We start from the raw sequence: 27773 nt of genomic DNA, 5'->3' as shown, positions 1-27773 counted from the left end.
CCACAAATCTCAGCTGCACTCTTGTCTTGAGATTATTCATCCTCGGCACTTGTCGGATGCTATAAATGGCACCAATAATTTCTTAAGCATCTCTAGATTCATCTTGATTTCTGGTTTGGCTCAGCGTTGCTTCTTTGGACGAGGCATAATCAAATGATCTTTGTAGTCTCTTTTTTCTTTCTTGCATGTACCTATGTATGATTTCGGTGTGGTTTGGTTTCTCAAGCTATTTTTTACTGTTTTTTCTGTACTCAAGGAACCATTATATCCTGTAACCTATTTTAACAACTGTACAATCACAGACTCTCAGTCAATCCCCAAAATAAAGCAACTTAGAAGTGCAACTTTGTCTTTTCCCTAACGTGACACAGCAACAAAGACTTGACCTGACACAGCAAACTAGACCGTGTTAGAGCAGATTGGCACTGTATACTCCCTCTATTGTCTAAAGGCCACAGATTATTGATTCAGCTGGGTAACGGGCTGTTTAAATTCCTGAAATGTTTTCGTTGCTGGACTCATTAGCGTAATCGCTGGTTGTGGTGTCCTGTTAAACTTGAAATGACTAAAACCAGAAACTCCTTAAAAACCAGGATTATTTTTTATAATCAGAGATGATGAGGACAGCAAGAAAGTGGAATAAAACCATACGACAAAAAAGATGAGATGCCTGTTCAGCGATGTTTTTTTTTTTTTTTTATGAACTTCTAGTTTAAACCAATTCCAATATACCAGACAGCTCATAGACCTGGTAGACCAGAGCTCAGATGGTGGTTTCAGATCTTTCTTTCCTGTATGCGGAATGACGGGGGCTCTCTAGAAGGTCGTGACCCTGGAATTACTGTGCCTCTCCTCATGACAAAGACCCCCTTTCAAGCTCACTCACCTGGGCCTATCTAAAGAGAGGTACATGATAAAGATCACACAGACGTTTCATCACCTTTCTGGCTCAGCTTCACAATAGATAACTCTGGCATATATGTGCCATTTCGTCAGGAATGTTGCTGTGAAGGTAAATAAATCCGGTTACCATCCTACTGGACAATTAAACTGCATATGAGCGAGCGATATACTGACATGAATTTAATGGAACGCTGGAAATTTTGTTCCTTTTAGTTACTATTATCTCAAGGGAAATTTCCTTTTACATGAGCCACAGTAGGACTGGTCTTATAACTGTATCTCACAACCTATTGTCAATGGTCTTTGTCCAAACAGACAAGGCTCTCAGAAAGTTTGACTGCACTGTGAACATGACATAACTGAACTGTTGATTGGTCAGCTCAACACTTTAAGGTTGTCCGAGGTCTGCAGATTAATCCATAATCCAAGAGACTGGACCGAAACAAACAACCCTGCCAACCCAGTATTGAGTCCCCATAACCAAAGAGTTTAACTGCAAGTAACACTTCATTATTCTAGAAGAAGCATTAGGGGTTAGTTCATTAATGGGTCTGGGAGCTTCCAGTTTCAATACTCAGCAAGTTGAGGAAAACACACATTGATTCTGAGTCTGTAATATTTTATGAGGAAAAAACAGACTTTGCAAATCCCTTCTTAATTATAGGTTTGTGTTGTCTCTCCTGACTTTGATTTTTAGTGTTTTTTACATTTCATTTTCTTGTTCACAAATAACAACAAAAAGAAATCCCAGAGAAATAAAAAAATATCTTATGCTCACAGTAATAATCTTAACTTTACTTCTATCCACTTTCATTTTAGTTATTGGTGTTGTTTCTTTGGGATTTGGACATTGTCCATTTTTTCCTAATAAATTTGGTTTTGATGGTTTCAGCTATGGTTTTTTAAGAAAACTCTGACCAAGGACCGGAAAGACCAGGTTTAGACAAGGTTACAGAAAATATTTATAAATAGATTTTTGTAGAATTCTTTGTTTATTTCCGTATTATGACCTACAGCATAGTTTAGCTGATTCAATGGAGACAGTACTAGTTTGGAGAATCAGTTTTTCCAGTCGGTCAAGCCGAAGAATTCCGTTTCTTTTAAAAATCTAACATGTATGTGTACACCATTACATATTTGAGTATTAGTAATGTGTGCTTTTAATAAACACATTAATAAAGTAAGCTGCTACTTTGAATAAATTACACATTGGTCATAGTAACACAGAGAAGTTCTTCTATCAGTTTTAATTCACTGACACAATGGCATGTGGTTGGGTCAGAGCTTGACCCTTGCTCTGCTGCTTGTAATTCCCTCTATAATGTGAAAGTGAAGGTGCATCTCTTGGCCAGGCCAGGGCAAGCAGGTCAAGGGAGGAAGGAGGGCTCGGGTTAAAAAAAAAAATCCCTGGGAGAGTAGATGCTGCTGGATTGAGGGGAGGGAGATGAGGTTCAGGTTTCAGCCTGACAGGGGGTCTGGGGGACGGACTGGTATTTTGGAATATACGAAGATCCATACAAGGCACAGTGGACATAAAACCGCGGTGCTTGCCCTGACGCGGTGGGTGCAGAGTGCCAGCTGGGGCCCCGCGTTGGATTCCACTTAGATTTTGGAGGGTTTGACTGCATGGTGCCATAAGTCTCTGGGAACACACACTTTACACACCACTGACTGAAAAGCCTGGTCTCGTCCTTCCCTTCATTTCTCACCCAAGCTCCTGCATGTCTAATATTTAGACATGTTTAGCTTTGTGGATTCAAGGACTGTTCTGCTACTTGTAGCATCCCAAGTTGTTTTACTATCCGTGGTCAGATGTCAGGAAGAGGATGACCGTAAGTTGCACAGTTTTCTTGACTTTTTTCTGCTTTTTACTTGTAAAAAATTTAGATTGTTACTCTGATGATTCTGTGTTTCCTTCTCAATCTTCTCTGCCTGATGTTTCAGAAGAATAGTGGAAAATTGATGCCAGGGGTCATGTCAAATTGTCAAATGAAGAGCACTACTTTTTTTGCTATTACATGCAGTTTACAATGATGTAGTCATTAACTGTTTCTGTTGATGTGAGTGCATAATGTCAAGCAGGCTATTAATGGTCTTTCCATGTAGGCCAGTCCATTTCTTTCTATAGGATAGGTGAGGCTGTCAAGGCACATCTGTGTGGGATGGAGGACCAGGTGAACAAGTGCCCGTTTGTCCTCACCTGGGTCCTGCAGCTCAGCCTTTTCCTGCTGTATTTGCTCATACAGTAGAGCTAGTTTTCAGCAGCAAATCTGCTTACTGAAGCACACTGATGCCTCAGATCCCTTTGGAAGACTTTTTTTCTACCATAATGTAGCAGACACACTGTACATTGTCTAGAAAAATTAGTCTAGAGCGCACTTTGAGTTTAACTGTTTTTGAAGACCTGTAGAAAATATGTAAACCTCACCCACAGGATTAGGCAGGAGCATATTCAGGGTTTTCATGATGTGCAGTGACAGGGTCAGACAGTGCTTGACCCCAGACTAGCAGGCTCAAAGGGTAGCAGGAAAGGAGTAGGACAGAGGACAGGGTGCACAGCGGGGAGTCAACAGATGATGGACACATAGTTGTATTTATAGAAAGATAGACTTTACTGATCCACGCACTTCTAATTCCCTCTCCCTGATAGCATTAGTAAGCTTTTAGCATAAACCTATACATTTTAATAAAAAAACAAATGGTGGCAGAGAAGAAAGTAAAGACTTCCTTTGCAAATAGCAATTTATTTCAGGAACTAAACAGCCTTGTAACATGGAAGTGCTAAGTATCACTTTCACAGAATATGCTTAAAAAACAAATAACAGCACTTAGCAGGCCCAGCCCTAAACTGTACCCATTAAACAAATCACCCATTCTTAATTCCCCAATGTGTTTGCACTGCAGCTTGACACAGCTATGGGATCCAGATGGAGAAGTTTAGAAGGACCCCATGTTTACTTAAGGCAGCAGCTTGTCAATTGGGCACAGTATCCCTGTAAGAGAGGTTCATTCATAGGAGCAGGAGAGCAGGCCTGAAGGTTAAATATACTCAGCCAGCGATGTGAAATACCTCAACTAGGGCTTCAGACCCAACTGTTAACTGTAGCTCTTGTTGACATTGCGTTTTATGCTTCCATAAAATTCTCAATATGATCATTTTCCTGCTGCCTTGTGTTATTTTTAAAACTTGTAAATTATTGCTCCACAGCTACTGATTTGTTCCCGTGTATTTTTGGGTCAAAGCAGCACCTGTTCGTCAGCATCAAAGGAACAAGGCCACTTACTCCCTGTTCATTAACATTATGCAGTCAGACTCATGTTTAATTCCTGTGTTATGCTCTTGTTTGAATTTCCCTTTTTGTATACTTTGCACTACTTTATAAAGTTTTCAAAGCTTTTATTTGATACAGGATAACTTTTATCTTTCTCCTTCTTCCTTCCACGCCCCTCCTCTTCAATCACCAATCACTCCTCCTCCGTCTTACCCCCACACTGCTATTACTCCTCCTACTTCCTTGCCTACTTTCCCTTTCATTCTCTTATTCCCACTTCCCACCTTTAAACCAACTTTTTTTTTAACATCTGCTATACCAACCCATACTACTGAATAAACTGCAATACCTTTCCCTATCTAATTCTCTCCTCAACCAACATTTCTGTCTCCTCCTTGCTTTTATTACTTCTCTGTCCACCTGCCACGCGCCCCCTGCTGGCCACCACAGAGGAGGCAGGTGGCTGCATCCAGGACGGCCAGCAGTATAATGATAAGGATGTGTGGAAGCCCGAGCCGTGTCGTATCTGTGTGTGCGACAGCGGATCGGTTCTGTGTGATGAGATAATCTGCGAGGAGATCAAAGAGTGTGCCAACCCTATCATCCCATCTGGAGAGTGCTGTCCCATCTGCCCTGCTGATGCCAGTGCCCCCATTGGTTGTAATTTATTTATTCACATACCCATAAATAAATTACTCTTCTAGCTTGCATTTATCTCACCCTGGCTAACACTTTTGAATGGGGAACGGCCTCAGGATCCAAGTATTCTGCCTGATCGGGGCTGCAGTAGTCACAGATTATAGTCTCTAAATTTAGATTTTTATAAAACATTTTAGTTTCATGATTTTGTATTAGTCAATACTATTATTTTACTCAGTCCGAGCCTGTTGTTCCCTATTCAAAAGTGGCCCTCTACTTGCTTGGTTTGGGTGGAGACTAGATAAACAACATTATCAGGATGATCTCATTCCCCCCATTCTGTTTCACGTGGGATTGGATGGATCCTGAGATGTGTTGTCTAAGCCTCCCCTAAACCACTAGAGATGCTTCTTCTCATTTTAACTCATGACTAAGATGAAGCCTGTGTTCATACTGAGCCTCAACTCAATTATTTATTTGACCCATGTGGTTGTCTTCTCCAAAATGAAGGTGTCTTCAGAGAGGGACCAAAGTTTGCCTAACTTTTTATGAATAAGGCCTCATGATAGGACTATATAGATGGAGGTTTAATGTAAAGAGCCACTGTATTCCTGTGGTGTCTTTTGAGACCTGGTATATGACAGTTACAAGAATTTGACTTACAAATAGATGCTAAGTTGTTAAAGAGAGAATATGTCCAGTTTTGTTTTTATATTTAAAAAATGATGTTAAAATCACAACTTACAAAATACTACTAAAATAAAACTTGTTTCACATCAATGAAACATAAATTAATTTCCACAAATGTGGTATAACCAGTCTTTAATGACAATGTAAGATATATAACTTTGAAACAAAAAAGCTGAAGCTAAGCTTTCAATGTCCATTGGACACCAGCTATTACTGAGGCTGTTACAGCTCACTGACCCTTTACTTACTTTCACATTTTGCTTTAATGATTGGATCTAAACACTTCGTTCTCATCTCCTAGTCCGTGCTTGCTTCTGCTTCATCCCTCTTGGAATCTCACCATTAATATGATCTGGATGGGTTGTCTGCCTTTTGGTTTGGTGAATGATATTTCATCACTTAGTTAGATTTCCTTTCAGGTCTCCTTTCCTAAGAATCACAGACTAGAAATCAAATCGTCTGAAATGTTGACCACTTTTAATTTATTGTTCTGTTTTCCCCCTTTCATACATCCATCCGCAACATCAGAGACAATTGGTGCTAAGGTGAGACAGGGGTTTGTGGGAAAATACTGACATCCGTTCACTCAACAAGTAACAAAATGAAAATATTACTTTTCTTGTAAAATCTGTTGTTTCCTAATAAAATGTTCCCCACCACTGATATCACTTATTTGTTTATCAATCAGGGCCAAAAAGGAGAACCAGGAGACATTGCAGATGTAAGTATGAATTCTCTGAAGTGCCTCATGCTGAATTAATGCCTGAAGTAATTGAAAAACTTCCACTCTAAACTGCTTTATACACAAGCTCATTATCGATTATTGATTATCTATAGTGTTAATTTTGCTCAGAGAGCTAATGACTGATTGAACAAACGAATGAGTTTTGTTTCCAGTTTTGCAACCTTTAAAAGTCCAATACTGTGCCCATTCATGCCCATAATAATCACCTACACGTTACACATATTTCTCAAGATCTTGCTTAGACATTTATCTCTTAACTTCCTCAAACCCTGAAAAAGTATTCATTGTTTTGATAATGTTTGAATTCACTAATTAACCCAATTTTTCTTAAGTTTTAAACATATTTGATCATTAGAGGGGCAATTACTAAGAGGCTAACTGTAATGCCCAACAATCCCCTCATTGAACTTTCTATTACATGAGGAAAAACCCTGCATTCCTCGGACACAATGAACCCAATCAAATCCTCTTAGATCCTCTCAGCAACTTTGCAACAAGTGCACATGTCAGATGAATAAAGTCAGCCAAACCAGAGGTTAAGAGGAGGTGATGTTTTTAGCAAAACTTGTGCTGTCAAATGAAATCCTCATCAGATTGTGTTTTAAGCGTGATGTCCACCTCCTACAAAGTTGGAATGTTCTTTTCTAATTTTAGCGGTTCAGAAACTGGTACAACCGGACACAAGATGAAAGATTGGTTTTAATTATTAGTAATAATTAGTCATTTATGACAACAGCCACAGTCCTGACAAAAGCTTTCTTTTTACCCTTGTGCAGGTTGTAGGACCAAAAGGACCACCAGGGCCTATGGTAAATATTTTTATTCAGTTTATTAAGATTTAAATAATCAGTTTTCTTTTCCAATCATTGTTTGATCAGTTGTTTATTGGTGCGTGACAATATGACTCTTGCTCTGAACAGGAGTTTTAACCATCCTGGAAATCATACTGAGACAAATATCTTTGTTTTTTGCAGGGCCCCCCAGGTGAGCAGGGATCACGCGGAGAAGTTGGTGCAAAGGGTGATAAGGTAAAAGACAACACACTGGGTCCAAAAAACACTCCTGCACCAAAATACTCAGAAGGAATTGTTTGTTACTGTCGTAATGTGATTTCAGCATGGGCCACCAAATATTGGGTCAAGCAACAGTAGTTCTGATCATTATTATAATTGAACTGACAGAGTTCAATATAATTTGAGTTTTCAATGTTATTACTACTCAAGTGTAGGAACATCAAAATCCAATCATCGTGCAACAGATATGAGATTCCTTCAGTAAATGTTTTGTTGTAAGAGGCAAACAACAAACCAGTGTAACCAGTAATAATCTGAATAAACAGCTTCATGCATGATGGGGAAAGTGCCATCCTGTTTCTCTAATACAATTATCATGTCTGACTTTAAATCTTCTTTAGTACTGCTGGTGACTGGTGAAAAAATAACCCTCTCTCTTTTTCCCTAGGGAAATCCTGGACCTCGAGGAAGAGATGGTGAGCCTGGCATCCCTGGAAACCCCGGAATCGCCGGCCCACCTGGACCACCAGGGCTTGGAGGGGTGAGTCTAAGGGCACCTCTGGAACACAGGGCAAAAACAAGAATAGACCAGATCCACCTTGTCTTCCTCAGATTTAAGTCCCAACACCACAGTCTTACGTACATATCACATATCACACAGTTATAAACAAGAAGCCAGAGGTATATATAGAAATGACTTGAATCAACAAGCATTATCATTGTGTTTACCATCACTAAATCACGTGTTTGTGCTTTGAAACTTCATTTTGGCTACATGTGACGTGATCCATACATGGAAACAGCTCAAGATGAGAGAGGGGGAAATGTGAAGGCATAATGCAGACCCTCAGTTCAGTATTCTTATACTGTGCACTTTCACATAAATTTGAAGGGTGAAAATGGTGCTTTACTTACTAGCAGGAAACAGGTGCAGGCAAATGTTTTTTCTTAGTATTTTCTTTCATGGTAATTGAACTACCATTTAAGACAGTAATTCAGTTAATGTTTACTTACTGCTGTGTGTAATGGCCACTTAGCTCAGGCAGCTCACTCAGGATAAACTCCATAAACTGTCTCTTAGTCTCTGTCTGTTTTGTGTTTTTGCAGAACTTTGCTGCTCAGATGGCTGGAGGTTTTGATGAGAAGGCCGGAGGCGCTCAGATGGGTGTGATGCAAGGACCAATGGTAAGTAGTACCATGTACAGTAGATATATCTTACAGGAAGAGTGTGTGTGTGTGTATATGGTGTTGGTAGGTTAACAGTTAATCTCTCACACTGACCTCATTACTGACATTTAGCTCGTCTCAGAGTTGCTGCTGAAGAAAAGTGCTAAAAATAAACTGTAAATGTTCACAGAGATGTTTGAAATGCTGCCACCTTGTGGTTCAGTAGTTCTGGTCCAACACAAAGGCCTCAGATGACCTTTTAAATGCATGTTTATTGTTAAATTTGAGCTTTTAATTTAAAATAGTATGTTGGAGTATGAACCACATTAAAATATACCAGAAAAAAACATAAACAAATATATATTCTAAACCATTGAAACCCCTTAAAATTGATTTTGCAGTGATTCTGTTGGATTATATGGGGATAGCAACTCTAAACCCACAAGATATGTGTTTTTAAAACCTTAGAGAGTTAGGTTTGAGGTAGTTTTGTTATTTAGTTTTCATCATTCTCAATAGCTGTGATGAAAACTTTTTAATATGATTAATATGTCACACTATGTGGCTAAAACAATAAAGATTGGTTAACTTAGATTGGTCTTGTGTTTCTCTTGCAGGGTCCTATGGGTCCTCGTGGTCCCCCTGGACCTTCTGGAGCTCCTGTAAGTACATTTATCACAGCACTACTATCATTATGTGATCGATCATTATAATCAAACAGCTAATGTGGAAATAAACAGAGAACAACTGTTGGCGTAAATGAGCAAATCCCCAATGCTTTGCTTTGTCATTTGTCACCTATAGGGGCCACAGGGCTTCCAAGGGGCCCCTGGAGAGGCTGGAGAGCCTGGTCCAGCTGTAAGTATAAATACCTGTCCCAGAATGTATCTCTGCACTGACTGACTTCAGACTGTCCTGGCATATTTGCTGTAATGTTTATGGTTTACCATCATCATCTTCCACAGGAACAAATGCTGATTATAAATAGAAGCATATTTCACATCAGCAAAGTTTATGCTGTAGCTACAAATTTAGTTCAGTTGATGGACAGTACGAAGGCTGTGTTTACATTGTGCAGCACAAAAGTTTATCTAATTGTCTTTGGAGCAATTAGATAACTGTCACTAATTATTTATCATTGTGGTTTTTTTTTATAACAGGGACCAATGGGACCTCGCGGACCATCTGGACCTTCCGGAAAACCTGGAAGCGATGTAAGTGTGGAGGCTTCATCTTCAGAAACACACAACTTAATAAAGCATAAGCAAAAACATACACCAAGCCAAGCCAAGGTCAAAGGACAAACTAAAACCAACATTTTGAGTGAAACATTTAATGATAAAAAGACATTCCTTATTCTCTTTTGTTCCAAGTAACAATGCAGCTATTTCACTTTATTCCTTTAGTGTTAATTCACGATGATGTTATGAGTCAGATGATGAGCTCCCTACACTCTAAACCACATGTACCACCAGGGGGCACTGTCTATCTCCTAACAATACTGGTGCAATACTTCACAAAAAAGCAGGCTGCATGCAAACCTTTCCACCACAGTAAAGTTCAGAGCAGCTACACTTTATCAAGCAGCTACTGTACATCGCTTTAAACCATCACTCCACTTCCTGTTTGTTTCTAGGGTGAGGCTGGCAAACCTGGAAAAGCTGGTGAGCGTGGACCTGCAGGCCCTCAGGTGAGTGTTCATTGATTATGTTAAATTAAACATCGTTTAATCTGTTGCTAACTCCAGGATTAAGAAAGTAGAGATGAGTTGAGTATTCCTCGTGCTAATATTTTTGTGTCTGTATTTCAGGGAGCTCGTGGATTCCCTGGAACTCCTGGACTTCCTGGAATCAAAGGACACAGAGTGAGTGTTTCAGTCTTCAAGCTGCTCAATATTCACTGAACTGTAGCAGCTCATTCATTACACCTGAGGACCGACTGATGTGTGATGAGTCCTGTCTTGTTTCTCTGCAGGGTCATCCTGGTCTGGATGGAGCTAAGGGAGAAAATGGTGCTGCAGGAGCCAAGGTAAGATGATTTGATTTAAAAATGTTTTTCATGTTTTAGCTATTGGTTTCATTGTCTTTCATTTACATTTTCTAATTTTTGATCTCTGTTCCTATCAGGGCGAGTCTGGTTCTGCTGGAGAGAACGGTGCCCCTGGACCCATGGTGAGTCTCCAGTGCTTTATCTAGTCTGCCATATTATTTTGGGTTTTTCCAACATAAAGTAGTAACCGAATGTGATGCTAGGTGAGATAAATAATAGCTTTATAAAACCAAGTGTGTGTTTTATAATGATTAAGAGACACTGACCAATTGTATCTTCTGTCATAGGGCCCACGTGGTCTGCCTGGTGAGAGGGGACGTCCTGGAGCTGCTGGAGCTGCAGTGAGTAACAATTTCATATCTGCTTCAATCCACTGAGTATTATAATGTTTTTAGTTGTCACAACTTTGGATCCTTCAGAAACATATAATTTAATGGACTGTTCATTATGCTGTACGCAACTGACCATCCTGTCTTTTTACTCTTCAGGGTGCCCGTGGAAATGATGGCTTGCCCGGTCCAGCTGGTCCACCTGTACGTATCATAGTTACCACTTTGCATCCAATTCAGTCTTCTATAATACTATTGCCTTTGATAACACAGCAACAAAGTCATGAGACATGAACCCTAACCTTCAGATTTTTGTTCTGTCTGCAGGGGCCAGTTGGTCCTGCTGGAGCTCCCGGTTTCCCAGGATCACCAGGAGCCAAGGTTTGTACAGAGCACATGATCATAAACCAGTGTTTTTCTGTAGCAGACTTTATGTAGTAAAATAAAGCAATGAAAAGCCTGTGAAATCTCACTTGCACCATTTGTGTTTAACTGCATCTTTAGTTTCTTTCTTTATCACTCAGTGAATTCTTCCTAAAGTACTTTCAACCACTTCACTCTTTATTCAGTCTGGTTAGATGGAATAAAAGCCCATAAACTCCTATATGCCTGGCTCTGTTTTTCATCAGCTTCAGTGGTGTATTTTACAAACTGCTCTATAATCTTGTCAAGTAAGAAAACGATGCATTAGTCATGTCCTATTCAGCTGACTTTAATCTTAATAGAGATTTATATTAGATTATATGGGAACATTTAAGAAGAAGAACAACAGGTGCAAAACACATCATCATCTTCAGCTGTGTACTTCAGCTATATGGAGATAGAAACGTGGAACACATGACTTTAACTGTTATTGATTCATTTATTGTGTCCTGTCAGGGAGAAGCTGGTCCTACTGGAGCCCGTGGATCTGAAGGACAACAGGGACCTCGTGGAGAGGCTGGTACCCCAGGATCTCCTGGACCCGCCGGAGCATCGGTTCGTTTGTCATCATTCATCCTGAGCGATTTTGATTTAGTCATAAAACAGTACAGTTCTCGCACTGTGTTTGTTGTTTATTAATGTTTTGTCTACACAGTGTGATGCATTGCTTCTTCTTCTCTCTCTGTGCAGGGTAACCCTGGTACTGATGGTATTCCTGGAGCTAAAGGATCTGCTGTAAGTCCACTCTCTGTCCTCCATCACCTTTTGTTTCTTTGTCTTTTTCATAATATTACTGTTTTACTCTGTTGTACTCAGATTTTACGGATCCTTTTTTTTCCTTAAAGGGTGGTCCTGGTATTGCTGGTGCTCCTGGATTCCCCGGCCCCCGTGGCCCACCTGGACCACAGGGAGCTACAGGACCTCTGGGACCAAAGGGACAGTCTGTAAGTCACTTAGGAGTAATGTAAATGTCTGCGAAACCTTAATACTTGTTTGTGTCATGATTATTTATTGTTGTGGCTGTTTTCTTTCTTTCTCGCCATGTTTAGGGAGACCCTGGTCTTCCAGGATTCAAAGGTGAAGCTGGACCCAAGGGAGAACTTGTGAGTTTTGACTTCATATGTGCCATAATCACTGAAACATCTTTTATAATTAGACCTCAGAGCAGATTTACTTACATATCTTAATTTCTCCAGGGACCTGCTGGTCCTCAAGGTGCCCCTGGCCCTGCTGGTGAAGAAGGAAAGAGAGGAGCCAGAGGAGAGCCTGGAACTGCTGGACCACTTGGACCCCCAGGAGAGAGAGTGAGTAATCAGGATGTACAATAACATCAGTAAAAAGTGACATTATGAATTACTTGTTGCTGTTTTATGCACAATCTAATCAAATGTGTCTCTTCTCTGTGATTCTTTGTAGGGAGCTCCTGGCAACCGTGGTTTCCCAGGACAGGATGGTCTTGCTGGTGCTAAGGTGGGTCCTGTGTACAACAGTGAGAAGTGATTTTAGCTCACTGACAACATGAACATAGTGACTTAGTCTGAGCACTGCAGCACAAGAAAGGCACTCTTATGGTCATAGCACTAGCAGCAGCTATATTCTATCTGATTGATATTTAACTCCTTTTATCTTATCTTCTTCAGGGTGCCCCTGGTGACCGTGGTGTTCCTGGTGCTGGTGGGCCTAAAGGTGCTACTGGAGACCCTGGACGCACAGGAGAGTCTGGCCTCCCCGGAGCCAGAGTGAGTCCAGCATCATTACCAGCCCAGAAACAGTCAGACAGTGTTGCTGACATGTTACCTTCTTAGTCTGAAACCAGATAGATATTTAGTGTGATTGTTTTTTTTTTATTCTGGGCGATGTGGAGATTTGACTTCTTGAATGATGCTGACAATCTCTAAAATGTGTGTGCCTGTCATAGGGTCTTACTGGCCGTCCCGGAGATGCTGGTCCTCAAGGCAAAGTTGGACCCTCTGTGAGTACAATATTAATCCTTCACACCACGTTTATTAAAGGTTGAAAAGTATTTCAGTTCTCCCAAGCAAAAAATGCACATCATTACTAGTAGCAGTTCAGAAAATGCACAGTTTGATTTGTTATGATATGCTGGTATCGCAGTTTATATACAATTTCAATGTGAGAATGAAAGGATAGAGCAGATGGCCCATTCAAGGTGGCTTCACAGCATCATTTTGTAACATAAAAACAGCACTTTAAAATATGAAAGAACTACTGCACATGTGCTTACAAAGGAACAGGAAATATCAACCACAACACTTAACTCACAATATGTTCTAAAATGAAAGCCTTGCACTGAATAAGACTATAAATTGTAATGTGTATAGTGTACTGTTGTGGCAGATATTTAGACTTGAGAAGCTGTTTTAGCTTGAGAATCTAGTATAATAATCTTGTATGGGGGCATAGCATCATGATGATCACACAAGTTTCAACTACAGTTAATTATACCTGTATAATACCTGTTATCTCTGGGTTTCTGTGCTGTTTATGATTTTTTACCTTGTGACTTTGACAGGGTGCTGCTGGTGAGGACGGTCGCCCCGGCCCACCTGGCCCTCAGGGAGCTCGTGGACAGCCAGGAGTGATGGGATTCCCCGGACCAAAGGGAGCCAATGTGAGTTTTTATAAGAGTAGAGTACACTGGTGCACACATACAGCATAGTAGAAACCTGATAATACATCCATGTGTACATAAAATAAATTACTTATACAGCGTTTCAGTAGCCAAATATCACTACTAGTACTGCTAATACTGTCATTAATCTTGAAGCACTCCAAGCTAAAGAGACTTTCTATGGATCATTTACCATGATTTCTCTTCATCAGGGTGAATCTGGAAAGCCAGGAGAGAAGGGTCTTGTGGGTCGTCCTGGTCTGAGAGTGAGTACATTTTTCTTCATAAATACTTCTTTCAAACCTCACAAATGTATTCATCACTTTCTGTCCCTTTTCAATAATTTAAATACTCCTCTCTGAACAGGGTCTGTCTGGAAAAGATGGTGAGACTGGGGCTTCTGGACCTTCTGGCCCTGCTGTGAGTATTTCAGTGTAATTATATGTAGTGAGATATGTCTTTAACTCAAATGATAACAGTATTTTACAGAGCTTGTACTTGCTCTTTGTCCTTGAGTAATCGCCTGTGTTCTGGTCTATTATAGGGACCTGCTGGAGAGAGAGGAGAGCAAGGACAGCCTGGACCTTCTGGCTTCCAGGTGAGTGTATTTTCTCATCAAACCCCAAATACTGTACACCAGTGTGGAAAACTGTAAATTCCCCAGTGCTTGAATATTAGTATGATTCTTGTTTAAACTGGACATTATTGTTTGTGAGTGTTAGACCTACAGGTACTAACCTAGTCTATGTTTACAGATATCATATAATTAATCCTTTTGCTGTTGTGTTTGACAGGGTCTGCCTGGACCATCTGGTGCCCCCGGAGAGCCTGGAAAACCTGGAGACCAGGTGAGTGTTTACCTGATACTTGGGATTTGTTGCATCTTTAGGTCTGTTGTTGTCGTCAAACTCCTTTAACTCTCTGGATGCAAACTATAATCTTACATAGTACCTATATGCCAAATGATGGACTCACTGTTTCTGGAAATAACAGCATATGTAGAAGTAGAGGGAAAGACAAGCTGAAAAAGTCTCTGATTCAAAAATAGCTTACACTGTAGCTACACTGTACACTGTAACTGCAGCTTATTTAGTTAAGCATCAGTCTAGTATAACTATCATACTTTACTTGACAGAAATACTATTTTCCGTACCAACAAGTGCTAAATGTTAACTTTGTGTTGAACACACTCTTCAGTCTTATCATTTGTTGAATTGTTCACAGTTAAGTTAAAATGACTCATCAACTCAAATCTTCTTCTAGTAGTTCAGTGTTACAGCTTTGTTAACGTTATGGTCCTATATTTACTCTCTATTCTCAGTTTGTAATATTATTCTATTTCATATTTTAATAGTCAGGAATGTCTTTTAATTGTTTTTTTTTTTTTTTTTTACCTGCCTGTGTATTGGCTGCTGTAGCAATGCATTTCCTCTTTCGGATTAATTAAGTATTCTGTGTGAAATAAAACATCTTAGTCACCGAAATCTAATCAATAAAGATTTCTTACTTTTGTATTTAATTTCTGCAAAGCCTGTATAGGTAATAAGGACCTCCCTACAGTACAGTTGTGGTTGGTTTCAGAGTCCAGATAAATTACATTAAAACATTCTAGACTGAAGTTACATTTAGTTATTAGTAATATAGTATATTTTTGGCTTTTTACTAACAATGAAAGGTCAACAGAAGTGTTACGATACAGAAGTTTACATGTGTGTAATTATTTCAAAAACAGGAATAAAACTTTGTCTTTTCTCTGTGTGCAGGGTGTCCCTGGAGAGGGCGGAGTTCCTGGTGCTGTTGGACCTAGAGTGAGTTTCCATGCTAAAGCCCCATGTCTTAATTTCCAACACACAAATAGCCTGTCACATTCAGTCCATACATGAAAAGTTGTTGTTTTCATGCATGAATACCTTGATCATCCTGGTACTACAAATGACCCAACAAGCACTCTTTCTTCTCCTTACATCACCTAACTGAGCAAATCTAAAGAATATGTTCCTCTGCTAACAGGGTGAACGTGGTTTCCCTGGTGAGAGGGGTGGTGCTGGAGCTCAGGGTCTTCAGGGACCTCGTGGACTTCCTGGAACACCTGGAACTGATGGACCCAAGGTCAGTAGATGACTTTGAGACAGATTTTAGATTCAAATCGTTGCTTGACTGCCTTTCTTAAAGGATAATGGGTATCAGCTGAAATTTAAATTTCGCCGCATTATTGTTTCAGAATACTTTCTTCTATAATTTTAGTTAAAAAAATAAAACAAAACAGTGGTTATTAATATATTCTGAGCCACTTAGGATTTTCTTGATAGGATTCCTTGGCTGGCTGACTTCCTGGAGTCTCTGCTGATTGCCTGGCAACCTCACAGTGACAACATGACTCCAGGAAGTTACGGCACCAGGCCAAGAGATAGTGCGTCACATAACCCCCTGTAAAACACAATGTGTTGTTTTAACACTTCCATTTTCGTACGGATTAAACACATAAGACATAACGTGTTAATTAGTGATCTTTAGAGGTGCTGGCAGGCATATTTTCATACCTTTCTACAGAGCCAGGCTAGCTGTCTCCATGTTTCCAGTCTTTGTAAAGCCAACCGGCTACAGGCTGCAGTAAGAGAACCTACAAGAATATTTCCCAAATCCTCTAAATTTTCCTTAAAAATTAATCAAAGGGAAGTAATGAAAACCTTATATACCGTATATTCATTCCTGGGTGGACATGTTACCTTAACCTGCAGCCTTGGTCAAGTTCTCATTTTCTGAGAAACTATGACATATTTTAGATGAATAATGACATTTTATTCTGATATATTTAAGGCTTTTCACAACATTTATAGAATAATGTTGTGTACAATAAGACATTGTGAGTAAAAAGAGGACCAGTGTGTCCACACTCAGTTAGTTCACAGCAAACTAGTAGACATGAAAGAATTTGACTGATGTTTATTTTCTCATCCTAATTTAGGGAGCCATTGGACCATCTGGTGCTGCTGGATCCCAGGGACCCCCCGGCCTGCAGGGTATGCCCGGAGAGAGAGGAACTGGTGGCATCCCAGGACCCAAAGGAGACAGAGTGCGTAACATAAGTTGTCTAAACTGATTTAAATGTAATATTATGAATGATTCATGTATGATTAACATGCCGCCGTCCTCTTTGTCCAACAGGGTGACAATGGAGCAAAAGGACCTGAGGGAGCTTCTGGAAAGGACGGTTCTAGAGTGAGTTCACAATAAATCCTTGGTCTCTTCTTTTTTTTTAGTTAATGTGATGCTTTTTTGAAGGTCATCAAACAAAACATAACATTAAATGACATAAAAACTTGTTTTCTTATCTCTTCATCCATCTTTTCTCCTGTCAGGGTTTGACTGGTCCCATTGGTCCTCCTGGCCCAGCTGGACCCAACGGTGCCAAGGTGAGAATAACACTGTTACCCTTTGGATTGTTAAAGGGAAATGTTTTCACTTGAGTCTGAATGAATTCACGTAATACTTGGGTATCAACATTCATATAGTATGTTTTTTATTTTGGTTGGTTTGACTGACTGATTCTCTCCTATCCAGGGTGAGACTGGACCCACTGGTCCTTCTGGTGCTCCTGGTACTCGTGGTGCTCCTGTAAGTACCCTTTTTTTATCATATGCACAGTATACAGCAGAGTTGATCACCTGTGCGTCTGGGACTGAGTTAGTGGTTGAAATAATGAATCGCCTTCTTACTTAAATGTCTACCAGCTGGCAGAACAGCGTGTATATTTTCTCAGTGTTAATCTATTTTGTGTTTAGGCCAAAAGAAAAAAAAATTGCATTCTCTACGATTCCAATCTAGTATTACTTCCAAACTAGCTCTTGCCTCAAGACCATGTTTCCCTCTAAAAGATGTTTCTATTCATAATTCTGCAGTAAAAGAGATCTCTAGCTGTTTGGCCTTCTAAAAACTGACTTATATAGTGAGAGTTAAAGTTGAGAAGTGTTGATGCTTCAAGGTTGTATGGTTGGAAATATGGAGGGAGAACAGGATGATGACAGAATTGCAATATATTATTTGGCTGGGTCACTTTGTTTGTTTATCTTATTTATATATTTCATAATTTTCCCTCTGTAATTTCTTATTTATTCTTAGTTATTTTACTAAATGAACAAAAAACATTAAACGTGTTAAAATACAAAATAACTAATAATGAAAACAGCATCAATATCTCATCTCAGCTCGCCCTCACTGACAGTCTCTTCTGTCCTCTTGCAGGGTGACCGTGGTGAGGGTGGTCCTCCTGGACCTGCTGGATTTGCTGGACCTCCTGTAAGTAAACAATATAACAAAACAATATATTTTGATCAAATTAAGTTTTCCATTTATTAACTCTATGCCAATATTACTTTTAAAATGTCCAGGGTGCAGATGGTCAGCCTGGTGCCAAGGGAGAAGTTGGTGAGGGTGGACAGAAGGGAGAAGGTGGTGCTCCTGGACCTCAGGGACCATCTGGAGCTCCTGGACCTGTGGTGGGTATCTGACCTCAAAATAAAACCCTGGAACTAGAGATCTATGTATCTTAGGTCACATTCATTCATTAATCTTTACAGTGTTTTGAAGTCACTCTAATGTAATATCAACATGATTAATTGTGGTTCCTCTTTTTTAGGGACCTACTGGTGTATCTGGACCTAAAGGAGCACGTGGTGCTCAGGGAGCTGCTGTAAGTATCTCCTACAGTTTCACTACAGTCCGCACAATATTGCACAATATTGCACAATATTTCAGCTGAATGCAGATACAGACCTTATGCAATACATGACAAATACAGTACATTTCAGTTCAGAGTTCGATCAGGAGAGACAAATGAATGAAGTAAAGATAATTGTTTATTATAACAGGATATGTGATGATTAAGTCTTGATGGAAAGTCTTTGGCACTTAGACTGTACAGGGAGATTTTTGTGATCAAGGGCCATCTGCCCTGACAAGCAGCAAGATAAATCACCCCATAGAGTCCAGACACTGGTGGTGGTGGTGGTGGTGGTGGTGGGGGGGTTGATGACTCTGCTGAGGCTGACAGGCTGATGAAATAATGAGTCTGATGAATCTGCGACAGCAGCATGAAAAAACTGAAGGAAGAGAGACAGAGAACATATTTAAAAAGACAGCAGCAAGATGATAGGCTAATGATGCAGGTGGGTCTCTGTGCTGTTAGATAGAATTGAGCAACTGATTAGAGAAGCTGATCTCAATCGACAGCAACTGATAATGACAGTAAGGAAATTATGCAAGTGAATGCAGGATGGAAAGGGAAGTAAACTAAAGGCTTTATACACAACATACACAATATTGAGGGCAAGTTGGACATAATACATACAGTTAATCAACATGTTATGTTGGTAAATAGTAAATGGAAACTGGAAACTTATATGGTGCTTTTTTAGTCTTCCAACCATTCACACACATTTAAAGACTCATCAGAACAGAAACTAATACATTCACACAGATGCGCATCATCAGGAGCAATTTGGGGTTCACTAGATTGCTCAAGGACACTCCGAGCCAGAGACCTAACCACCAACCTTCTGATTTGTGGACAAGCCGCTCTACCTTCTGAGCCACAGCTGCCCTAAAGACCAATTTTCATTAAAAAAAGATTCTGTTATGACCTATTTAAACATATTTATAGAGCTACCCTTTCCCAACTTATATCAAAACGAGCTCCAGCAATAAGGAGCACTGCAGGGATTTCTGTGATGAGCAGATATGGCTCAATGTGTATGACCTGAATCCAGTCAAGTGACATTTATTTGTATGACCCAATACCACATAGTATATAATGTCATTGGGCTTTATTGGGCCACAGCAGCAACAGTTTCTGACTCATCTTTAGCTTTCAAAAAAGATAAGGAAAAAAGATAAAACCTTTAGCTCCTAAAGGAAAAAAGTGATGATGTCAGATAAATATATAGGAAGAGAACTGTACAATCAGCTCAAGCTTATTGGGAGCATAACAGAACATTCTTTAACTTTATTTTTTATAATTTTGTTCCGGTGGTACCAGTAGGAATCACTTCCAGTCCATATACTCTGAGGGAATTAGAATGAGAGCTTTGAACAAATGCATAACAGGAATAAGGTTATGAAGGAATTATGCATAGAATCACAGCAGACACTTTGATGTGTTACAGAAATCCATTAATATACATAATATTCATAACAAGAGCAAGGGACAAGAGCAGCCTTAGACTAGACTACTGTGAGCTGAGATACATAATTTATATTTGCTGAATCCTTCCTGGTATTAACATCCTAATACACATTAGTTATTGATGATGGATTGATAGATATATCACACAGGTCAACAGGCTGGCTTTGTTTATGTTTACTGAACTGTTTTTCTCTTTGACAGGGTGCTACTGGTTTCCCTGGTGCTGCTGGCAGAGTTGGACCTCCTGGCCCCAATGTGAGTGTTTGATCAATAACAATTTCCAAGAAGGGATATTAATTTACTGAAATGATTTGTGAGTGTATTTCTGCTCTTACATCCTGACACTCTCTCTTCTTCCATCACAGGGAAACCCAGGCGCCGCTGGCCCTGCTGGTTCTGCTGGTAAAGACGGACCAAAGGGTGTTCGCGGTGATGCTGGACCCCCAGGAAGACAGGGAGATGCTGGGCTTCGTGGACCTGCTGGCCAACAAGGAGAGAAGGGAGAGGCTGGAGAGGATGGACCACCTGTGAGTTTGATTTTGTACCTCTCAAGCACCCATAAGTACCTATGAGTGGATTCATGCTCTGAGACAACATCCAGTCCCCAGCAGCTGCTATTTCAGCACAATATATACAAATACTGCACTAATGTTACTGACATGGTTAAAAGAAAAGAAGTTAAAAGAAGAAAAAGGGTCTGTACACCTTAAACTCAGTCTGGTGCAGCTAAATAAGAACATTTCATGACTCAGTCTTCTCTTTCCTGACTCTGTAGGGTACTGATGGGCCTTCAGGTCCTCAGGGTTTGGCTGGATCTCGTGGTATTGTTGGTTTGCCTGGACAGCGTGGAGAGAGAGGCTTCCCTGGTCTCCCTGGACCTTCTGTAAGTGCTTTCATCAATTTATGCACATATATATATTTTTAGCTTTCATGTAAGCTCTTTGAGATTTGAGGCCAGATCAACAGTTGTATTCATTCACACAATTATGTCAGATAGGTCTTCATATTAGTGTAAGTTTTAGTTTTTCTTTAGCTTTACATTTGTTTTAGAGTTACTCTTATTAGTAACAGAGCATGATTCTTAACAATGATTCTATTGCTTAGTTAAAAGGAGCTACTGAAATATAATAATCATATTCCCTTTGTGTTTAGGGCGAACCTGGTAAACAAGGAGCAAGTGGTTCTGCTGGTGACCGCGGACCTCCTGGACCTGTGGGACCCCCTGGACTTACTGGACCTGCTGGAGAGACCGGAAGAGAGGTCAGAACTACACAATAATACCAACACAATGTCAGGAACCTTGTACAATACACTGTGCAAATAATACTGCACTGTACTGTTGATCTATCTAAATCAAATGCATGTCATATCATTAAAAATATATGTTCCTCTATCTCAGGGTACCCCTGGATCAGATGGACCTCCTGGTAGAGACGGAGCTCTTGGAGTCAAGGTGAGATACTACAGCCTCACATAAATTAGTTTCACAAAAATCTACAAAATCTGCTGGTTTGCAGAAACTACTGTTATCCTGAGTCATCACCTTGTGTCCTCCTGCAGGGAGAGCGTGGTAACACCGGACCTGCTGGTGCCCCTGGAGCTCCTGGTTCCCCTGGTGCCCCCGGCCCTGTCGGACCCCTCGGCAAGCAGGGAGACAGAGGAGAGGCTGTAAGTAACACAACTCACTGTAGGTGCCACAGGTGCAAAGTCACAGTGTTGGGCACAGATTCATATTTTTGATGTCAACACGATGAAGCACCCACACTATTGTTTCGTTCTTTAGGGTGCTCAAGGACCTGCAGGACCATCTGGACCCGCTGGCGCTAGAGGAATGGCTGTGAGTGTCATCATCTCTAACTGCAACAATATCATTACGTTTTGATTTAGGTAATTAAACGTGCTACACATATGCAGCCTGCATTTTAATACATGTTAAACCTTTACTCCAGGGACCTCAAGGACCACGTGGAGATAAGGGAGAGGCTGGTGAGACTGGAGAGAGGGGACAGAAGGGTCACCGTGGATTCACTGGTCTGCAGGGTCTTCCTGGACCTCCTGTAAGTAATCCAAATCTAATAGTTCATCCCCTGTAGTACCATTTTTCATCTTACCTCCCTTCATCTGTCTGTTCTACTATTTGATCTGTTATCGTCCTCTTCCTGACAAGGGTCCCGCTGGAGATGCTGGAGCTTCCGGTCCTGCAGGACCAGGCGGAGCTAAGGTGAGAAAACTGACTAAAAGCAAAGAGCGAAAAAATAGAAGAAAAACTCTTATTACATTTCCATCCTGCAGCTTTAACACCCAAGATATGTGATGGTAATGAAGGGCACAGGTTAGTCTTTTTGTAATTCTCCAATCACCTGACGAAGACGGGGACAGGAAAGGCCACGTTCTTTAATTACCCACTGCTGTGATAAGATGGGCAGCTGAGGCATTTTGTAATTACTCTCTGCAAGGAAAAAGAGGCAGATAGACATGGGGGACCACGATTTGCGAAACCACTCCTGCTGAGATCGGAAATGGACTTCAATATCTATTCCAGATTAGCTAAGCACTGTGCATGATAAGAAAAATGAAGGGAAATGTCACCATACAAATAATCTTCATGCATAAAAAGACAAAGGGTCTGGAGGTGATTGGGGTAATGGAGAGAAACTGCTGGCACATTTGAATTGCTTTATCAGATTTTCTTTCTAATCCAGACTGCCTGATGGATCTAAAAGAATAATCAATAGAGCTCTACACTCTGAATAGAAAGCACAAGTTCAGTAAATGAAACAATGATTCATGTGTAAACATGTTAGCATCCTCTGGATTTTCTTTTAACACTTACCACTTCTGCAGGGACCACCTGGACCACTCGGACCTGCTGGCAAAGATGGATCAAATGGACAGCCTGGCCCCATTGGACCCCCCGGACCTCGTGGACGTTCTGGAGAATCCGGTCCTGCTGTATGTAACATGTCCTCAAAACTAAATTAAAATCCATAACCACCACAAGCCTATATGCTGTACTTTTTCAGGGCTGTTTTGCTACACCTGATTGTACATGTCCCCTGATCCATTTTCTTGTTTTTGCCCTCCTTCAGGGTCCCCCTGGTAACGCTGGACCACCTGGCCCTCCTGGTCCTCCTGGCCCTGGCATCGACATGTCTGCCTTCGCCGGTCTGGGTCAGACTGAGAAGTCCCCCGATCCTCTCAGGTACATGAGGGCTGATGAGGCCTCTAGCTCCCTGAGGCAGCACGATGTGGAGGTTGACTCCACACTCAAGTCCCTCAACAACCAGATTGAGAACCTGCGCAGCCCTGACGGCAGCCAGAAGAACCCCGCTCGCACCTGCAGAGACCTGAAACTGTGCCACCCTGAGTGGAAGAGCGGTAAGTAGGGTGATGTGTTGTCTCACTGCCTTAAAAATGTTCTGAACTGGTTGTTGCTAATTATTAACAGTTCTCTTTTAGATATTTCTTTCTAGAATACCTAAAGAAAATCTCTTATTATGTATGTGTTAGTATATTTACAATCAACTGTCAGCAAACTGCACAAAAAGAGAGAAAATGTGACTTAGTCCAGATTTAGCCTCCATCACAGCTATGAGACAGTCTTTGGGCATGTGCAGACTGTGCTTGATTGAGTACATAGGCTTCAGTAAACTCACAGCATCGCTCCAAGGTCTAATCACTGAAAACTATCTGTAAACCATATGTTTTATATGGCAGCGCACATGGCAGAGGTAACTGCTGTTTTACCAATAGTGAACTGATTTATTTTGTTCAGTGAAAGAAGAGATGGAATAAGGCTGGCTGCATCATCTGCAGCAACACTCTGTGTGAGAGAGACAGAATCAGACAGACAGCCCGCTTTTATGTTCTGTCTGTATACCTCTTCCTCTGATTTAATGATTAGGTGTGTAAAAGTTTGAAAAGCTTGAATAAGAGCATAACGGAGGTAGTTTTGGTGCAAAGGACAGGAGGCAGAAAACTGTCAAAAAAAGTCTGTGGACTGACACAGGAATGTTATTACTGCTCTGAACAAGATTAGCTTTTTCATATCTTTAGAAAATACAGCAAAATGCAGATACCTTGATGTCAATATGTGCCCTAGAAATACTAACACCTGCTTTTTTAGGCTTGGTTTCCCGCCCAAAAAGGGTAGCTACAACTTCCTCAGCATGCTGAATATGACTCCAGTGTGCCATAGGACTGGCTTTAATCCTTCTATTTATATTAAGTGGTATATTAAGTCAAACACATGTGACTGAGTTTGTCAAAGCTGCATTTAATTTTTTCAGGCTTCACTCTTTTTTAATCCACGTTTTTTTGTCTCTGCAGGAAATTACTGGGTTGATCCCAACATTGGCAGCACAGCCGATGCTATCAAGGCCTTCTGTAACATGGAGACTGGAGAGACCTGCGTCTACCCAAGCATCACCAAGGTGCCACAGAAGAACTGGTGGACCAGCAAGAGCAAGGACCGCAAACACGTCTGGTTCGGAGAGACCATGAGTGGAGGATTCCACGTGAGTGCGCTTTTATAGATCATTTCTTTGCCTATAAATTGATCTTTAAGAGATTTGAGTGAAATGATCCTCAACATGAAAGCTGCTAATGAATTCCCCGTCCTCTCTTCTGGCTGTACAGTTCAGCTACGCACAGGACGGCCCTGCTGCCAACGCTGCCAGCGTCCAGCTGACCTTCCTGAGGCTTCTGTCCACTGAAGCATCCCAGAACCTCACTTACCACTGCAAGAACAGCGTTGCCTACATGGACCAGGCCACAGGCAACCTGAAGAAGGCTTTGCTGCTGCAGGGCTCCAATGATGTGGAGATCCGCGCAGAGGGCAACAGTCGCTTCACATACAGCGTGTTGGAGGATGGCTGCAAGGTGAGGGCAGGACAGCTACAAAATAGCACCAGAAGAAATATACGTTTGTTTTATGTATGTATTATTGTATCGTGAGACTGCTGTTAACACGTCTTTCTGCTCTCAACCAACAGAAACATACAGGCCGGTGGGGCAAGACTGTCTTTGAGTACAAAACACAGAAAACCTCCCGTCTGCCAATCGTGGACATTGCGCCTATGGACATCGGAGGAGCGGATCAGGAGTTTGGAGTGGATGTAGGCGCAGTCTGCTTCTTGTAAAGTGGAATATCACAATGGCCCCCCAAAAAACACAGGAAATAAATAAACTCAACCATGAAACATTACACACACACTTCCACAATAAAGAAGACTGGAAATTATAAAAGAAAATTGATACTTTTTCTCTCACAACGAAGTGCTCTCCAAGTTGTACTCCCTGGATGTTAGCACTGAAGGGCACCGGCAATATCTGTACATCACCACCAGCATTCCTTGTCAACCCGCTTCCTGAGATCCAGTCATGTTTCCCATGGCCCACTGTTGACGGGAATGAGTCAGAGCCAGGAGGAAGAGGGACCAAGCGAACAAGTTATGGAGAACAGAAACATGACTTGATGTCACTTATTTATTGTCTAACCTGAATGGGCAGAGTTGAGGTAGGACTGGACGGGTTCACTTTGTAAGTAAGACAAGCCCCCTTTCCACTACAGAACAGCCGCACAACCTCTGTCCCAGTCCTACTCCACCTCCCTCCATGTTTCCCTCCTGACACACAAATACGGCATTTTGAATCAGTGTAGACAAAAATAAATATTCTCAGTAAGTAAAATCCAATCCAGGCGCTCCAGGCCTGTCCATCGCGATCAGGAGCAGAACCTTTACTGTGTATTATAAATCCTTGGTTCTATTGTTGTAAAAGTCTGTGTTTATAAACAACCAGATGGTTTTATATATATTTCCACATTATGTGTGTACATGTGTCTATATGCACACCAACACTTTTTGGAAAGTGAGGTCACATTTGGGATGTATGTTTTCAATGTCCTGTACCCCTTGACTGCCCGTCAGAAGAAGGCCCAGTTCAGTTCTCATCCAAAAAAATTAGTTCGGAAGAATTTGAGGGAAATTAGTTTTGCTTTTTTATTGTAGTCATCCAGATTGTTTAAAGCTACCTCACGCTGAAAAACAAAAGTGAAAATGTTGAGTTTAAATCTGAGCTGACCAAAAATTTAGCTTTCAGGTGGATCTGGGGCTGAATGGCCATCTTTGCTTTGGGTTGCTCTCTGTTCAGAAGGTGCTATGAGTTCTGTAATTCAGTTTCCACCAAACGCCGCCCCCCCCAACCCTAATTCCCACTAGCCTCACACCACACACTCACACTCCACCCTGGAGGAGGGGTGCAGTCGGGTTAAGACAGGGGAGACAGGGGCTACTTGGAGGCCTTCTCTGGAGTCCGGACCCCCCCCCCCAAAGCTGAACACAGGACTCCTGAGGACGGTCGCTCAAAAACAACCAGGGTGGGTTGTCTCTGTGTGTGTGAGGGCGTGTACATTTTTTGAATTAATTTTATTATGATCATTTTTGTTTTTATTTTGTTACACTTCTAATTGATGTAAATCGGAAAATAAAAGGAAAACCGAATTAAGAATGAAGTTGATTTTTAATTGAGTTTTGAATAAAAACAGAAATGGCGTGGGGACGTATTTCTTCTTTCAACAGAACCATTCATGTGTGCTTAAATGTTTTTTTTTTATTATACTTGTATGTCATGAGGTCAGTTACTCAGTCTGTGTGTGTGAGTGTGTGAAAGCTTAAGACTGTGATGCAAATGTGTATTTTTATGAGAGAATCTCATAAAAAAAAAAAAGAATTAAGGAACAAAAGTACTGTATTCGTTGTGCGGTTTCAGGGTGGGGGCTGGGCGTAGTTGGCTCCTGTTTGTCTGAACTAATAGGCATAAATAAAGAACATTTTGTTGACTGGAATCAAGTATTTTGTAGAGTAAAGACACATCTGAGTAGCTGCATCGCTATTTGTCTGTACTGTGGCCAGCTTCCTCTCCGGTCTGTCCTGAGTAATAAAAGCTTGACTTAAGCCCTCATAGTGACATATTCTTATTTAAAAGAAAATATACAGTTAGCAGTCCAGACAAAATATTATTAATAAAAGTGCTTTACATTTCATTCATAAGCACATAAAAATATGGTAATTGTTCTGTATGTGCTAGCACAAAAATAGACCAAAAGGGAACTAAATTAGATCACATTTGAGGGGAAACTTCACACAATTTCACACATCAAAGTCCGATTATAGGGGCTTGGGGAGTACTGCATTTAGGGTTTATAAGCCTTTTGTGACTCCAGAGGGAGCTGCAAGCAGTCTGATAACCTGCCTCAAGTGACATCACTCAAGGCAGTGTCAGTTGGGGCTGAAGACTACAGGTTAGAAGATGAAAAAAACCTCCAGAGTTGTGGAGTTGGAAACAAGTAAATTTACATGACCTCTTTGGCCCACTTCTCTTCTAGCTTGAGGCTAATGGCCCGAGGCTACAATAGCCACTACTAACATAATACACTTGAATCTCCTACTGAACTGTTGGCAGTCGAGTTGCACTGTGGGTAATGTAGGCGGCCGGTTTTGAGAAGGAAGAAGAATGCTGCGTACCGAATCCACACTACATAATAAACCATTTAGCCGTTTAAGCGTTCTTTAACCACTGATCAAACCGTGTAAAACTACTTCCAGTTACACTTTACAGACATCAAAATGTATTTTCTTTGTGCATTGCATTGTCGGAGATTTCAGTCAGCCAACTCACATTTGAAATGTTTATTAAAGTAGTATAGCATATTTAGATTTTGGCGTCAA

The 27773-nt window shown here is 40.9% G+C and overlaps 1 protein-coding gene across 2 annotated transcripts; it reads left to right on the top strand.

The window, feature by feature from the left end:
• The first annotated feature begins 2433 nt into the window (after window positions 1–2433).
• Window positions 2434–26999, top strand: LOC127376767 (collagen alpha-1(II) chain-like). Of its 2 annotated transcripts, XM_051423975.1 has the most exons (54): window positions 2434–2735; window positions 4626–4832; window positions 6033–6049; window positions 6193–6225; window positions 7026–7058; window positions 7224–7277; window positions 7711–7803; window positions 8370–8447; window positions 9047–9091; window positions 9234–9287; window positions 9590–9643; window positions 10066–10119; window positions 10240–10293; window positions 10404–10457; window positions 10556–10600; window positions 10766–10819; window positions 10967–11011; window positions 11135–11188; window positions 11687–11785; window positions 11921–11965; window positions 12076–12174; window positions 12280–12333; window positions 12427–12534; window positions 12647–12700; window positions 12871–12969; window positions 13149–13202; window positions 13764–13862; window positions 14075–14128; window positions 14229–14282; window positions 14407–14460; window positions 14657–14710; window positions 15626–15670; window positions 15873–15971; window positions 16828–16935; window positions 17028–17081; window positions 17222–17275; window positions 17424–17477; window positions 18105–18158; window positions 18251–18358; window positions 18499–18552; window positions 20245–20298; window positions 20409–20570; window positions 20819–20926; window positions 21196–21303; window positions 21443–21496; window positions 21604–21711; window positions 21827–21880; window positions 21993–22100; window positions 22211–22264; window positions 22888–22995; window positions 23133–23421; window positions 24373–24560; window positions 24682–24924; window positions 25038–26999. In XM_051423975.1, the coding sequence occupies exons 1-54, from the start codon at window positions 2642–2644 to the stop codon at window positions 25182–25184; spliced, it is 4464 nt and encodes a 1487-aa protein (XP_051279935.1). In that variant the 5' UTR covers window positions 2434–2641; the 3' UTR covers window positions 25185–26999. The 2 variants fall into 2 exon arrangements, with proteins under 2 accessions (XP_051279935.1, XP_051279936.1); XM_051423976.1 differs by lacking the exon at window positions 4626–4832 and having other exon boundaries at window positions 2435–2735.
• Window positions 27000–27773: the final 774 nt, after the last annotated feature.

The sequence above is a fragment of the Dicentrarchus labrax genome, unplaced genomic scaffold, assembly GCF_905237075.1.
Source record: "Dicentrarchus labrax unplaced genomic scaffold, dlabrax2021, whole genome shotgun sequence".
NCBI classification, from domain to species: domain Eukaryota; kingdom Metazoa; phylum Chordata; class Actinopteri; family Moronidae; genus Dicentrarchus; species Dicentrarchus labrax.
The sequence above is the reverse complement of the archived record's forward strand: the minus strand, read 5'-3'. Positions and strand labels throughout refer to the sequence as shown.

Bases quoted from the DNA above. Each gene is read 5' to 3' on its own strand.
- LOC127376767 (XM_051423975.1), top strand. From the start codon at position 2,642: ATGTTTAGCTTTGTGGATTCAAGGACTGTTCTGCTACTTGTAGCATCC. The intron at 7,278-7,710 runs GTAAAAGACAAC...CTTTTTCCCTAG, and splicing joins TTGGTGCAAAGGGTGATAAG to GGAAATCCTGGACCTCGAGG. The intron at 22,101-22,210 runs GTAAGTAATCCA...CTTCCTGACAAG, and splicing joins AGGGTCTTCCTGGACCTCCT to GGTCCCGCTGGAGATGCTGG.